The sequence below is a fragment of the Vombatus ursinus genome, unplaced genomic scaffold (assembly GCF_900497805.2).
Source record: "Vombatus ursinus unplaced genomic scaffold, bare-nosed wombat genome assembly UNPS02000749.1, whole genome shotgun sequence".
Classification (NCBI taxonomy): Eukaryota; Metazoa; Chordata; class Mammalia; order Diprotodontia; family Vombatidae; genus Vombatus; species Vombatus ursinus.
This window is the reverse complement of record NW_020940527.1, coordinates 25,883,443-25,899,278: the sequence shown is the minus strand read 5'-3', so window position 1 is coordinate 25,899,278 and position 15,836 is coordinate 25,883,443. Positions and strand designations below refer to the sequence as shown.

General features: G+C 45.5%; 2 protein-coding genes across 4 annotated transcripts; one reads left to right on the top strand and one right to left on the bottom strand.

Moving 5' to 3' along the window:
- Positions 1–200: 200 nt before the first annotated feature.
- On the bottom strand, positions 201–5,466 carry EXOSC1 (exosome component 1). 2 transcript variants are annotated; one of them, XM_027857221.1, is made up of 8 exons: positions 5,371–5,466; positions 5,121–5,236; positions 4,803–4,877; positions 3,751–3,839; positions 2,691–2,724; positions 1,372–1,422; positions 906–990; positions 201–634 (listed from the first exon to the last, which is right to left on the bottom strand). In XM_027857221.1, the coding sequence occupies exons 1-8, from the start codon at positions 5,405–5,407 to the stop codon at positions 525–527; spliced, it is 597 nt and encodes a 198-aa protein (XP_027713022.1). In that variant the 5' UTR covers positions 5,408–5,466; the 3' UTR covers positions 201–524. The 2 variants fall into 2 exon arrangements, with proteins under 2 accessions (XP_027713022.1, XP_027713032.1); XM_027857231.1 differs by having other exon boundaries at positions 201–631.
- A 209-nt stretch (positions 5,467–5,675) lies between these two features.
- Positions 5,676–15,685, top strand: ZDHHC16 (zinc finger DHHC-type containing 16). 2 transcript variants are annotated; one of them, XM_027859552.1, is made up of 11 exons: positions 5,676–5,780; positions 9,149–9,397; positions 9,615–9,809; positions 10,264–10,352; positions 10,525–10,553; positions 11,366–11,499; positions 11,641–11,688; positions 12,641–12,726; positions 14,188–14,311; positions 14,466–14,536; positions 15,074–15,685. In XM_027859552.1, the coding sequence occupies exons 2-11, from the start codon at positions 9,155–9,157 to the stop codon at positions 15,186–15,188; spliced, it is 1,134 nt and encodes a 377-aa protein (XP_027715353.1). In that variant the 5' UTR covers positions 5,676–5,780; positions 9,149–9,154; the 3' UTR covers positions 15,189–15,685. The 2 variants fall into 2 exon arrangements, with proteins under 2 accessions (XP_027715353.1, XP_027715359.1); XM_027859558.1 differs by lacking the exon at positions 11,641–11,688.
- The last annotated feature ends 151 nt before the right edge of the window (positions 15,686–15,836 follow it).

The following is a 15,836-nucleotide window of genomic DNA, read 5'->3' as shown; positions in this document are numbered from 1 at the left end:
GAAAGCACTAGTCACTAGGACTACTGCAATAGCCTTCTAATGGATCTTGACTTTCTCCCTTGTCCAATGAACCCTTTCCATTGTAGCTACATTAATTTGTTACCCATTGACTCATAAACATTAAATGGCTCCCTATTTTCTACCAAATCTAAACTCAACTGGACATTGAAAGCTTTTCAGGATTCCATGGATCAGAAAAGTCTTTTAGTAAAAATGCTTTATTTGTCTGAAGAAAACAAACAAGCCACATTTACAGCACTATCAGAGGAGTAGGAAAGGAATAGGAAATCACTTTGTTGGCTGCTTCTAACATCAGACGTTTTTTTTTGCTGGCATCTCAAAGGGGAGAGAAAATCCATCTGGGATTTGTGGTGAAAGGCTCAGGAATAATCCTCCATATACAGTGGAAGCTTCAGGCAGTTATTTCCAAATGTGGTTTCTGGTAAGCCCAAGTTCTTTTTGTTTTGATCATATGTGGATAGCAGGAAACGGACGCCCCCAATATGGGGAAAGGATGTAGCTACCTATGTCTGCAGGAACTCAGGCTGTACTCGTGCTACTTTGCGGAATTCTTTAGTGTGTGTCCTGGGGCACTGCATCTCACACCAGCTGATGGGTACCATCTGGACACCTGCTGGAGAAAAGTTCCGAGTCAGCCAGGGCGTGAAACTGCAAAAACATCTCTATACTACTTATTCCAGTATCTCACCATTCCAGTGAAGGGCTCTTGTATCCCTATATTAATAGAAAGATTTACCACACCTTCAAAAACAGCTCCCCCAATGCCATATGATAGATAATTCAAAAGGCAGGTGATGAGAAGAGAGAGATATTTTTGTCCCAAACCTCTGCTGCAAGAGATTGAAAGAGGCAGTTTTTAGTGGAATATAGCAGCAATGATTCACCTGATTCACTGTGGGCCACCACCACTCCCAGCTCATTTTCTGCAGTTGTCAACAGGTAGTTGGACTGTGCATCACCTAGGGAAATCTAGTCATGTGTTTGGTTAAGGAAAATATGTTAAGCCAAAAAGCCTTTTTCCTTCAGTGAGAAAAAAGGCTTCCCTCTCTTGCCACTTGGGCTTTCCTGACTACAGATCTCTTCTTCCCTTCACAAAAGAGTGGCATGATGCAAGGATCTGAGACAACTCCAAAAGACTCACGATGGAAAATGCTATCCACATCCAGAGGAAGAATGATGGAGTCTGAATGCACATGGAAGCATACTATCTGCTCTCCTTTTCTTTCGTTGTTTTGCTTTATTGCTTCATTCTCATGGTTCCTCCCATCAGTTCTAATTCTTCTTTACATCATGACTAATGGGAAAATATGCTTAAAAAAACAAACCGACGTGGACAGTGATCAAGGATACCACTTTAGCCAGCACGATGTCCCCTGGGCGGAAACTCTTATATATTTCAACCTTCAAGGACAGAAATTAACAACTTATTAAGTGCTTATTTTATGTTGGACACAGTTCTAGGGCCTTGCCCTCAGAAGAGCTTACATTCTGGGGGTGGGGACATGACTATACAAAATAAATACAAAGTAATTTTTGGCAGGAAGGCACAAGCAGCTATGGATATCAGGAAAGGCTTCACATTGCATTTTAGCAGTAGTTCTGAAGTCAATGAAGGATAACAGGTGGGGACAAGGTGGGAGGACATTCTAGGCACTATGGTTAGCCAGTGAAAAGGTACAGAGAGGGGCCAGAGTATTGTGACGAACAGCAAGGCCACTTTGCCTGGAATGCAGTATGGGAAAGGCAGAAATGTAGAACAAGGCTGGAAAGAGGCTGGCCAGGCTGGGAAAGGGTTTTACAAGCTACACAGAGACATTTATCCTAAGGGCAATAGGGAGTCAATGAAATTTACTAAATAGGGAAATGACATGGTCAGACTTGGACTTGAGGAAAATAATTTGAACAGAGAGTGAGGGTGTCTGTGTTAAGGCAAGGAGTAAGGGCTGTGTGAGTGGGAGAGATGCTACAGGGGTATAAAAGGCAAGTAAGATGACCAGGAGCATGCAGAGGCTCTAGCATAACACAGAAGCTGGCTGACTTGTTAGCAGGAGGCTCTAGCATAACACAGATCAGTCGTGTTCAGTTCACTTAAATGAATGAATGCCACCTTTGTATGGATTTTCCTAGTTCCAAGGGACTACAAGTACCATATGGAGCTAAGAAGTAATCTCTTTGCTTTAGAATTAACCATTTCATTTGAATTCAGTTCATTCTCTCCCAGAGGGTAGAAATCACATCTTAATCCCTTTTATTCTTTTTTTATTTTTTTTAAATCCCCTTTATTCTTAAAGGAACAAAGTATCTATTTGGAAATCCACAGTGCCAGGGCCTAGGATTCTGACCTAGCTAAAAGCTCCCACATCTGGTTTAGGGTTAGAACCCATAGTTAGGTTTGCAGAAATGTAAGTAAGTATTCTAGAAAGACATGCCCAAACTACAAGACAGAGCAAATTGTTCCTCTCTGGTCAATAAACAAAAAATTCACAGGGAGAAAAGGACTTGGGGCAATGTGGGAAGAGGGGAAATTATTACAGTAGCAGAAAGATGACAACTTCAGTATCACTGTAGGGCTCTTTCTCTTCTTTCACTCCTCAAAAATGGTCTTTGAAATCAATTACAATAATAGGAACTTTGAGATTCCCTATCTGTAAGGTTTTTTTTAATCATACCTTGTCTTTTTCAGTAGCTCGAACATCTTCCTTCCTGCAAGGAAATTTTTAAAAAAAGTTAATTCTTTGAGAGAATCAACTACTTGCTTTCTAGGGCCAAGGCTGGGGAAGAGCCAGAGCAGCTAGGAGTTGGGACAAGTCATATTTGTTATTTAGCTGCCACCCAGAGGCACAAGATGGAAACACATCCCAAGATTACACCTTGGGCTAAGACCCTATCTACCCTGTCACAAGAAGTGGAATAGAATAGCCACCAATTGTTCCCAGGGCTGAGTCTGGGGAGAAGGAAGTTTCAGGACAGCTAAGAAAGTATAAGAAAAATTAGCAGCTCCTCCAGGTAGAACTGGTAGAAAATGACTGCAGAATTATACAGAATCCTAGGATGGAAGAGACTTCCACAGATCAAAGAATAAATGACCTTGCCTCCAATGAAAAATGATCTGTCTCCCTTTCAGTGGAAAACTCAGGAAAAGCAACCCCTCTTGTCCCATTTCTAATCATTATCAGGGCTGGCCTATACAGATGCAATTACATGTAATCTTTTTTAATTTTTTCAAAAAATTTTTAGTTTTTAACATTCATGTTCATAAGATTTTTGAGTTCTCAATTTTCTCCCCCTCCCCAAGACAGTGTGCAATCTGATACAGGCTGTACATATTCATTAATATTAAACATATTTTCACATTAGTAAAGAAGAATTAGAACCAATGGGAGAAACCAGGAGAAAGAAGAAACAACAACAAAAAAAGAGCAAATACTATGCTTTGATCTGTATTCAGACTCCACAGTTCTTTTTCTGGATGTAGAACTACATGTAATCTTTTAAGGGAAATAGTGTCTAACATCCTTAAAATCACCTCTGGTTGGGCATATATCATCTTCATGCTTGTCAAACACATGCTTCAGTCAAATTTACTACCCTAGCCCAAACTTTCTCTGTGAGACAAAAGGGAAATCACAGAGATATGGAAAAGAAGCATGATAAATGTAGATCTGTAATATTTTGTTAAAAATTCCAGACTATTTTGAAGCAAAATAAAGGAAATTTAAAGTTTCCTACCTGATAGTTCCTCTAAAGGAGTTCTTGAGTGGTGTGGATCCCACATACAAGATATGTACTTTGGCAAAGCGAGAATTAATGCTGGAGACCTGTGCCATAGAGAAGATAAGGGATGGATTAAAAACAGCAGCTGTCAGATAAAGAAATCCTAGTGATATATGGCAGAGAATCCTAAACCAGGAACTAAGAGAAATAGGTTCTACTCTTAGCTATCCTATTAACTAGGTGGGTTACTTGGGCAAGTTAGTTAATTTCTGTTTCATTTTTCTCATTAATAATTTGGGGAAAGCAATATCTGCCCTATTTCAGAATATCTAATGAAATAATATGAGAGCATGTTGAGACATATAAAGGCATCATACAAGTGTAAGGCATCCCTGTAGGCTTGAACCCTTGGACAATTGATCCGTGGGCCTTTTGGGACCCTAAAGAATCAAGAAAATAGACTTAAAACTCTGAAATGCTTTATGCTGTGTTTTCATTTGTAAAATTAAGACTGTGATATTTGCACTATCTCACTGAGTTCTTGTGAAGATTGGAATAGCAATATATAGAAAACATTTTATAAACTGCAAAATGTTATACAGGGTGTTCTGAAAGTCTAAGTGAAGTTTAAAATTATTAAAGCTTAAAACTGCACTAAACCTTTTGGAATATCCTGAATAAATGTGAATTACTACCACTGCTCTTCAGTCTGGCTCAACATTACAAGACATACGCTCTTCTGCTACACTTAACATTACTGTAGCCTTCAACCTAGAGCTTTAGTGACACAAGATGAATTCATACTTCCTTTCCTTAAAAGTGCCTAATGAGATCTGAAATTCACTACAACCTCTGAATAGTAAGAGTTTTTGCTTTTGGTTCTTGTCTCTAAAGAATAAATCTCCATCTTTCAAAGTTCAGAATGGGGAAGCCTTACTGAGAAGGAAAATGATAAGTTCTCTGTAAAACAGGATTATCTTTTTATCCGGCTGGCGCGCTGAGGGATGGATGGAAAGCCCTTGACCTCGGGCACTTGGGAGCTAGGGAGGGTGGCGGGCATGACGTACCTTGCAGGTTACGATCGTTCCCACATCTGGCAGCAGCTGGGACTCGGTCTCTCTCGTCACCGACACCACCGGAAGCTGCAGAGAAGACGAAGAACAGGTTCATGAGCTCTACTCAACACCAGCTCAAGGGGGCTGGGGCTCGGGGGCCACAGAGCGGATTCAGGGAGGCTAAGGACCACTGGCTCGGTCTGGTGGCCGGCCACTGGGCAGGCTTTGGGGATGCAAAGGCCTACGGGGCCCCCCGGCGTGGGCAGTCCGCTGCGCCCACCGCGAGGCCCCGGGAGGCCGGCGCGGGACCGGGGGCGCGGCCGGCCTCACCTCGCCGTTGTCGCTCGTCTTCACCAGGCAGCCGGAGAGCGAGGAGAAGATGTAGCCGTGCCGCGTGTAGGTGCCGCTGCCGGGGCTGGCCTCCTCCAAGTTACACAGTCGTTCGCCTGCGGAGGACAAACGCGGTGTCCATCCTTCCCATCCGGCCCCTGAGCTCACAGGGCCACCCCGGACGGCCGGGCCCTCCGCGGCAGCTCGTCGAGTCCGGCCTCCCTCCCCCCCCCTCCCGCGCCTCACTCACCTGGGACGCAGTACCTCATCGACGGCGCCATAGCCATGACCTCCCAACAACCATTGCGGGAGGCGAATTGTCAATCCATTGGCCGAAACGAGCGCCGAGGGCCTGCGTAACAGGACTGCCAATTGGCTGTCGTACCACGTGGCGTCTCCGGGGCCACCTCAATGACTTCCCTCTCCTCCTAGAACTTCAGCTCCCAGGGTACCTGGAGAGGAGGGAAAGGGGGCGGGGCGCCGGGCTTCCCACGCTTGCGCCGTAGGGGAGGCCGGAGTGGTAGCGGTCCTGGCGCCGCTACCGGTGGGGGCGGGGGATGGTGGGTCTGGCTGATTGGGGCCGGGGTCGGCTTCGGCAGAGGCTGCTGTGAGCCGTGAAGGCTTCGGGGCTCCACTGGGTCATTGTCCGTCAGGCAGGAGGTAAGGGGGCCTCCAGGGTCTCAATCTCCTCCCCCACCTCTTTCCTTTCCCTCGGGATCTCGGGCCCCCAGCCGCTGGGGGCGTGGAAATACGGGGCGCGAGAGGGGTCAGTGGGTGCGCCTCTGCGTTCCGGAGCGTCCCTGAGGCGGGGGCTTCGTCCTTCCCAGGACACCTCCAAGTCCTCGGAGGGAGAATGTGTGTAATAAAGTGGAGGGGCTTCTTTATTCTCATCCCCCCTCTCCCCTCCTTCCACGTGAGCCCTCTGTGACCGAGCCTGCTTAAATGTTAACTTCGTTGCCTCCCCGTGTGCTCTCGGACACCCCTGCCTACCTGCGGGCCCCCAAGAAAGTTTTGCTTTTGGTCAAGGGACTTTCCTTTCTGTTGTGCTGTCCCCTCCAGCGCCCCACTATTTGCAGGGAGAGCCCTGCATCCTCAGACATTCTTTATCCAATGAGTTACCCGTGGACCTGCATTAATGGTCAGATATTGAAGTAACATGGCATTTTCAGTTTGTCTTTCTGGGGTGGTGGCCCTAGAAGGAACAAATGGGTGGGCAACGCTTCCCTCCTCGCTGCCCTTCCCCACATAGTATCCAGCAAATGTGAAGAGTGTAAATTAGATGTAGGATGACAAGTTTAGGGTCTGAGACAGGATTGTTCTGTGAGTAGAGATCAGAAACTGATTAAAGAGATGACTTCCTTGAGTTTACAATCTGTGGAGAGGGTTTCTGGTAACCCTGATATTAGAGGAATGGAGAGTTTTAGGGTAGTGCTATTTAACTTAATTTAAAGTCACCAATGTTTTTTTAAAAAGTTTTTAAAACAGTGTAGGCCGTTTTTTATTATCTGTACCAATTAAAAGAAGCAGTAGTTTATATAATCCAAAATGGGATTTAAAATTTTTGCTTAGTTTCAGGTTTTTTTGGTTTGTTTTTGCATTTGAATATGCCTGCTTTAAACCAAATGACAGTAGGGTCAGCTAGTTAGTAAGTATTTTGTAAGCACTTATTATGTGCTGGGCACTATGCTGTGATGGGGATAGAGGGCAAAAACACTGTTCTTGCCCTCAGGGATCTCCCATGCTAATGTGGGATCCATGTAAATAACAAGGTACCTATAAGATTTAAACAGTAAAGTTTAACAGTAAAGTTAAACAGTAAAGAGTAGATAGAATGAAATAATCAGAGAGAAGGCAGTAATAGGAGTAGGGGGACCAGGAAAGGCCTCCAACAGAAAATGGGATTTGAGCTGAATCTTGAAGGAGCTTCAAAGTTTCTATATTTTCTATCCTACAGTATTTTATTCCTGATTGCCCTGGTGTCAGGGAGTTGGAGAGCTTCTTGATCCATGCTGTGATAGATAGCATCACTTCTGACTGCTTCAAGGTTCTGGCTAGAGCAGTACTACTTACTGCTCGAGCGTGCTTGCTCTCCCTTTCTCGCTTTCTCTCTCTCTCACTCACTCTCTCACCCACTCATTACCTGTCATACTTTTCCTTGGGCAGGTGTGCAGGAGTAAAAGATGGAATATTTATATTTAAAGGCTTTTCTTGGGTGGGAGGAAGGGATGCTGATCCAGTTACTGAACTGAAACTGTGCCTAGATGTGCATTGACCTCCTCCAGTTTCTTCTGGGTTTCAGACTTCATTCTAAATAAATAAGTTAACAGGAGTTGAGAGCAAAGCAGCCCCTTCCTGCCTTCAACACGACAAATTAGATAATCTGCTCTTTGATAATAGACAGCCTTATTCACAAAATTAGTGTGGGTATCCACAGAGGTCTCTAGTTAAAAATATTGGTTGGGTATCCTTCCCCTTTCCATTGCTATGTTATTCCATGGCCAGAGAGAAGGAACACATTTGAAGATATTAAAGAATTTGGAGTGCGGGGGAGATAAGCTAAGAAGCAGATCTGTGAGGGGCAATCATTGTAGAGAAGGCATTTCTCCTTGGGACAAAGGGGTGTGTGTGTGGCGGGGACGGGGTTAAGAGAATCATTAGATTAATTTCATACTAGTGCAGGAAAGGACTAAATTTCGCAGGCCAGCTCATATTCTCAAGAAGGATCTGAGCCTGAGTAGTGGGACACAGGCAACCTTTAAATATGTGACATCCCCAGTATATGTCACTTCTAGATTGTAAATGAGATCATCTTACTACCCATATCTTGGTGGTCCCTTAGCCTCTGAATAGAGAGATTAGAAATGGTGTCAAGGTTTGTGTCATAGAAGAGGCAGGAGAAAGAACATAGGACTTAGAATCATAAGACCTTGACATGAAGTCAGTCCCTGCCACTTCCTGGCTGGGTGATCTTGGGTAAGTCTCTTCATCTGTCTGAATCTGTTTCCTCGTCTGTAAAATGGGGACAATCATATTTATTCTACTGGTTACCTCATAGGGATGTTTTGAGGATCAAAGAAGATGTATCTTTGTAACTACAAAGTGCTATATGAATTGATGTTCATAACATCATATGATAGTTGGGACTGACTGAAGAGATTGGAAACTTCAAAGCCTGGGAATTTCATACCAGGCTGAGGTCTCTGAGCCTGTAATAGCAGTCTTGAAGATGAAATCTGATAGCTTTCTCCACGGATATAGATGACATCAAAGATCTAGGAACAGGACCCACTCCAGAATGGTTTCACATCCTGATGTGGCTAGTCCTAGCTAAAAGGGTTAGTTGTCCGGGAATGGAAAGCACTAGAAGTGTGAGGTGAGTGGGAGAAGGTGAGCAGGAGGGAAATCTCCATCACAGGCAGCTTTCTCAACAGCTCTGCCATTGCTGAAGCCAACAGGCTTTGTCACGTTTTCTTCTTGCAGTGGTAATGCACTTGAGTGGTTTGTTGTTGTTTCTGTTTGTTTAAGGTTCCCTCTACCCTCTTGGTTCCTATTCTACAGAGAAATCCAGGGTAAGATTTTGCTTGGTGCTGGTCAATTCTTTTCTGTCCCTCTTGATGCAAAAGAGATGTCATTTAATGACCAGACTTCTCATGTTAGGAGTAAGCATTGTGTAATGGAAAAAAATGCTGGACTTAGATCTGGATTCAAATCCTAATTTAGATGTGATTCTTGTTGAGCTACTTCACTTTCGAGCCTGTTTCTTTAATCGGAAAGTAGGCATAATACTTGTATTACTTACATTTGGGAAGTTTACACAGTGCTTATGTGTTAAAAATATGAGTTACTATTGTGTGTTTGTATATTCAATTAAGTTTGATTCTTCAGACCTAAACATAGGACCTCTATCCTGTGGTAGTTAGTAAGTCATTAGGGGCAGGCTGAGTGTGACCTACAATGGTCCTTAATCGTCACTTTGTCACGTGGAAGCCAGGAGTTTGGGTGTTCACTGGCTATTTATCTTGCTGTAGGAGGCCATGCGAAGCCGCCGGTCCTTATTGCTGGGGCCAGCACGCCTATGCTTTCGTTTGCTCCTCCTCCTGGGCTACAGACGCCGATGCCCACCATTACTTCGGAACCTTGTACTTCGTTGGCGTTATGGAAAAGTCTGTCTGCGTTCTCTACTCTACAACTCCTTTGGGGGTAGTGACACTGCCATTGACTCTGCTTTTGAGCCTGTGTATTGGCTTGTTGACAATGTGATCCGCTGGTTTGGGGTGGTGAGTGTTCCCAGGATTGTATGGCTTGGGGTTAGCTTAACAGATACTGTGACCTCTTGGGTGGAAGGATGGGGAGAGATGGCTTTATTTGAAGACTCCACAAAAGACTTTGCAAAACTAGGTTGTATTTTTTTTTCCTCCTCTTGTACCTTAGTTGTGGGGTGCCATCTTTCCGTACTCCAGTAACAGCTAAGTATTGACTTCCTACCATTGGCAGGTCTTTGTGGCTCTGGTGATTGTGCTAACGAGCTCCATTGTGGCTATTGCCTATCTGTGTGTCTTGCCTCTGATCCTCCATACTTATTCAGTGCCCCGAATCTGCTGGCACTTCGTCTACAGTCACTGGAACCTCATCCTCATCGTCTTCCACTACTACCAAGCCATCACCACCCCTCCTGGATACCCACCCCAGGTAGGGCTCAGGGAAGGCACAGCAGGACACCAGGGTAAAACTAATAGACCAGCAAACCTAGATCCTAGCAAAGGGGAAGCAAGGTTTGGGAGCAGAACTCAAGCTCACGATGGAAAATGCTATCCACATCTAGAGAAAGAACTTTGGAGTCTGAATGCAGATGGAAGCATACTATTTGCTCTCTTTTTCTTTTTGTTTCCTCCTCGTAGTGATTCTTCCCATCAGTTCTAATTATTCTTTACATCATGACTAATGTGAAAATATTTAATATGAATGTATAAGTAGAACCTGTATCAGATTGCATGCCATCTTGGGGAGGGGGAGAAAATTTAAAACTCAAAATCTTATGGAAGTGAATGCTGAAAACTAAAAATAAATAAATAATTATAAAAAAAAAAAGACCCCTTCAGTAACTAAAAAAACTGAGGCCTTAACCCGTTCTCTTCCAATACAGGCTAAGACCGACCTTGCTACTGTATCTATCTGCAAGAAGTGCATTTATCCCAAACCAGCAAGAACACACCACTGCAGCATCTGTAACAGGTTGGCTTTTCTCATTGTCTCTCCCGTTTCCTTGCCTTTCTTTTGGCCGTTACTTGCCCTTTACTAGAGTCAGGTATAATCCCTAAAAACATCAACCCTTGTGGAGCACACGTTGAAGTAGCCTCTTAGTATCTTGCTCCATAGTAATGCAAAGCCCTGTTCCTCCTTACAGGTGTGTGCTGAAAATGGATCACCACTGCCGTATCCTTTTACCAAGGCTCCCTGAATCTGTTGATGCCCAGCCAGCCTGTTCCCTCCCATATCTTCTTGATTCTGCTTCTTAAGCAACAGGAGTTTTCCCAACCCCCTCCCCACCCACTGCCAATGTATTTTAAAACACTTAGGAAAAAACACAGGGAAGACTAAATGATACTTTCTGGAGAACTTGGCCCTTTACTAGGACAAAAAAACAGGTCTGGGAGGCTTTGGGGAAGTGTAGTCTTAACTGTTATCTCTGCCAAAAAAAAAAAAATCTTATAGAAGGAAAAAAGGCTTGGAAGCCAGTTATTTCCTCGAGAACAGAAATGAGCACAGAACTGGACAGGCCCTGTAGAAACGGATGTAGCTAGAGAAAGGATTGAGGTAAGGATGCTGTTCTCTTACTTTGGCTTGCTAGAACTCCAGGTTCCTTCCCTTCTTCCAACAGGTGCTCAGTAATGGCTCCCCATCATAGGTCGAGGCAGGAGCCAGTAGCAACATTAAGGTGAATGGCAGGCACAGCTTGCCTTTCCTAAGGATTTTAATTCCCAGTGTGCCAGAACAGACTTATGTGAGTTCTGGGAGACTTGGAAGAGTTGTGTCCCGACTTAGCATGTGGCTCCAGTAGCATTGTCCCTGAGGAATTGGCCTTCCGAATTCAGCTGCTTGTTCTGCGAGTGTGGCACACCCTGGCCTGGGGAGCTAGAGAGCAGCATCCTCAGCTCTCCCCAGCCTGGCCAGGCGGCCAACTCCCTGTACCCCAGGTTCCCTCTGGAGGCTGCTGGCCAGGCTGATCCTTAAGTCCTCACTCCCAGCTTGGTTGAACAATTGTGTGGGCCACTACAACCACCGGTACTTCTTCTCCTTCTGCTTCTTCATGACCCTGGGCTGTGTCTACTGCAGCTTTGGCAGCTGGGATATGTTCCGGGAAGCTTATGCTGCTCTCGAGGTGAGCAGTGGAGACTGAGGGGTGTGGAGGAGCCTTAGGGCAGCAATGGTACAGGAGAAGTCTGTCACTCTGGAGTGGGGCTGGCAAAGCTCCTATCCTAAGGCCAGAGAATATAACCGGTACTATTTTCCATCCCCATAGAAAATGAAACAGCTCGACAGGAACAAACTACAGGTGGCTGCCAATCAGGTGGGCCGTCCCACTCACTGCCTCCTGCTGCTCAGGTCTGGGGTTACAGGTCTGGAGAGGTAGCCCTGGCCTTTCTAGCTCTAGGGCCTCTGGAGGCTGTAGAGTGGTGTGCTATGGGTGGCTGTCTGCACGGGGCACAGGGCATTGGGGCTCTAGTGCCTGGGAGCAGTGCCAGTACTGGACAAGTAACTTAAGATTGGTATAACACTTTACTGCCTTTAAATCAGTTTCCTGACTATCTAGTCCTATTCTTCTTCAAACTGAAAAGGCTCTGCTTTGATGCTGGCCTGAGCAGCACGGAGTCTTTGTTGGTCTGTGTAATGGGGTTCCAGGGTCCAGAGACAGAAAACAGAATGGGTTAATCTGGTCTTTTAGCTTCATAAGAAAAACTCCCCTCAACCAACCCCTTAGGAATCTTTATCCTGAGCAGATCTCAAACTGCTTCATGACCAGACTTCCCCAATCCTCATGCCTCATCACAGTAAAAATCCTTTAGTGTTTTATACTTTTTACATTTTGCCTCCATCTCCACTGTTTCTTCCTTTTCCCCACCCTAGTCAGCCAGGTAGGGCGTGGATCTTTTCACTTCTTGGGGACGTAGTTCTGTAGTGCAGGAATCACACTGGGGAGAAAAGGGAGAGGGGTGGCGACACAGCTTCCCTGGAGCCTCATCTGTGTTGTCTAAACCTTACTAGCTGAGCCAAACTCTTCCCCCTGCGCTTTTGCCGTCTTGTTCAGACCTGCTCTGGCCAGTGTTTTGTCCATGTGATGATGTTGCTGGGCTCTGTCCACCCATCTGGCTGCTTTCTTGACTCATCTCTAGCTTTATTTCTGTCTCTTTCTGGCCTAAAACCTGGACCAATGCCATGCCTGTGGGTGCTGGGGCCTCTACTGGCAACAGCATTGGGCTAAGGGACAAGAAACACTCAGGTTCTGTTGCTGTTTGTTTCAGACTTATCACCAGACCCCACCACCCACTTTCTCCTTCCGGGAAAGGATGACTCACAAAAGCCTGGTTTACCTATGGTTCCTGTGCAGGTAACTAACTCCGCTGTTCCCTAATAGAAGTAGGCCGTGATGGGGAGCCTTGTTCCTTAGGGAAGAGTAAACAGGAATAAACTCATCCCTGTTTGGTTCCCCTGGAGAACCTGGAGAAGTTAACCCACTTCTCCTGCCTCCTGGACTCCTAATTCTGTAAAGAGAAAAAACATGGCTAATGACCCTTTGCATGTCTCTTAATGCATATTCACACTATAGTCATTGCTGTGAGTAAGCATGGGTACGTCATGCTCAGATAATGTGCTTGTTTAAAGGAAAACTTTAAACTCCCTAGAGCAAAAGAAGTGTTGAGTTGTGTTGAGCTATCCTCAGGAACAGGCTAACATTAGCAGCAATTATGGGAGCCAGGTGAAAAGGGCATTAGTGGAGTTTCACAGCTAGAAGCAAGCCAAGTTCCACCACTCACCCAGACAGGTGCTTTTTGAGGCTCCGTGGTAGACAAGGTCTAGGGGCCTACTTCCCACCTCATGGCCTTGCCTGGTTCCCTGAAACCATGTTAAGGAGAACATTCTTGTGGCACAGAAGCAACATCAGATACGGTCTTGGCCAGCATTCAGTCTAGAAGCTGATGGTCTCAGAGTTGGAAGGATCTTAGAGGCCATTTAGTTCAGCCCTCCCCTGAACAAGTACCTCCTTCAAACATGGGCGGATGTTAGAGATTTCTGGCAGTAGGGAACTTGGCTCTTTTCACAGCCCAGACCAGTCCACTTGTGAACAGCTGCTCATACTGTAAGGAGCTTTTCTGTATTTATATCAAGCTGAAACCTGCCTTCCTCCAGCTTCCTTCTGTTGGTGCTAGTTCTCCTACCTGAAGCCGAGAAGACCAAGTCTTATACCTCTTCCACTGATAGCCCTTTACTTGGGCAGACTTTTTCTTGCTCAGGCTAACCATGGTGCAAAAACAGTATTGATGTGCAGAAAGACACTGTAAATGTAATGCATTGTAAATTCTCTAGAACTATGGTATGGGAATTGACTATGGAAAAAAAAAAAACCAAAACATCCAGGACAGAAAGTTCTTGTTGGTGCTTTGAATATTAAGTCCCTGGGGTCTGAGTCTGAGATGGACTTTAGAGCCAACTGCTCACTACCACTAGTCCTTCAGTCAGACCTGAGCCCATTCTCACAAAAGGGCCTGGATGGTCCGTCAGCAGACCCTTGTCTGTACATTCCTCAGATTCGGGCACATGGTGGAATCCATCAAGATCAACACTCCCCACATACATAGTCTTCCTTGATAATAAAGTGATGAACTTTGCCATTTTCTTCTGGAGTGGGAGGTAGTTAATTGGTTCTTTTAAGTCCCTTTAAATTAATAAAGAATTGAAGTACTTGGTATGGGCTGAGTTTTACTGGGGTTTCTTTTGCTACAATGGGGTTAAGTCTCTTTGTGAAACATTGCAAGGAACGTATGCTAGCGCTTTCTCCATTTCCTCTTAGCTCTGTGGCACTGGCGTTAGGGGCTCTGACAGTATGGCATGCTGTCCTCATCAGCCGGGGTGAGACCAGTATCGAGAGGCATATCAACAGGAAGGAGAGGCATCGGCTCTCGCTGAAGGGCAAAGTGAGTACAGGCGTGGGAAGTGGGACATCCAGCAGGAGAGACCATTTTTATAAGGCTAGAGTCTTGGCTGAGGCTCTGAGTCTAAAAGGGAGGGGGGTGGGGTGGGTTTCGGTAAAGGGATCTCCTGGGCACACATATGCTTCCTTGGCTACAGGTATTTAGGAATCCTTATAATTACGGCTGCTTGGACAACTGGAAGGTGTTCCTGGGTGTGAACACAAGAAGGTAAATAGTGAAATATTACATACCCTCATGGGGGAAGAAGGGGGGCGGGGCCCTTCCATTCACTGAGGTGTGGCCTATTACTAGGTAAGAGCTATTAAGATTATTCTCTTGCCTTAGATAAAGGACATGTGGCTTCTTTCCAGGCTCAGGAATGATTATTATAAATAGGTCCATACTGTACTGATATAGTATGTGCCAGGTCCTGCTTTAGACCTTTACGCTCAAGGAAGTCACTGTTCCCTAATAAAAGCATCTCCCCTAGTCGCTCTGTCCAATAAAGATAGCCACTATGACCACAGGGATCAGTTAGTTCTCTCTGCACCTTTCTCACCTTTTTCCAGTTAATCCTTGCCTGTGACTTTAGCCCTCTAGTGACATTTATAGGGATAGCTAGTTCCTCTGATGGTATTTAAGACGTTCTTGATCCATGTTTTGGGATTGGGGAGGTATGTGAACTTATACCCAAAGACTTGGAAACATCGATATTGATGAAGGCCTAGAGCCTTTCTCAAGAACGATTTTTGTCTTCTCTTGCAGGCACTGGCTCACTCGTGTCCTGCTGCCTTCTAGTCATCTGCCCTATGGGAATGGGATGACCTGGGACCCTCCTCCCTATGTGACAACAGCCCCAGACTCTGTGCTGGCTGTGTGAGCTGGGCTGTGGGTACGTATGGCCTCTAAGGCTGGTCCTACCTCCTCTGTGGTCTCAAGGGGCTGGAGATCTCTTTCAACCCAGAACAAGGTACTGGTAGGGAGATTTTCTTTGGAACCACGAAGCAAAAGAAGTCATTTGGACCGGCTTCCTGTATCACACAGAATGCTATGGGGCCAACCTTTGGGCATTAGGTGAGCAGTGTGACATGGAGGACTCCAGGGCTAAAGTCCCGTTCACTCAGGCTGACAGAAGTTCCAGTGTCCATGTGGCCAGGATTCTACACGTGGGGAGAGCCTGTGCCCCAAACAAAAATTGTTGAGAGACCCGGTCTGGGTTACAGCATTGGTATTGTGTACCATCTCCCTTCTCTGACGTGTGAGAAAAGAATGGGAAAAGAGCTTAAAGGTACAAACGGACCCCTGGGCTCTTACTGAGGTCACTGCCACTTTTCACACTCTGCTTACTGCAGAAATAAAAGTATTTCCTTTTGTAAAGACTGAACTCAATCCTGTTCTGCCCCTCTTACCATACCGTAGCTCTGACGTTTCTTGGGTGTGCTTGGGAAGAGAAGAGAGTTGGCCTGTGGGGTCTCCATCACGGAGTAAATGCCTGACGTGTCATTATTTGTTACCTGTCCCTCGCACT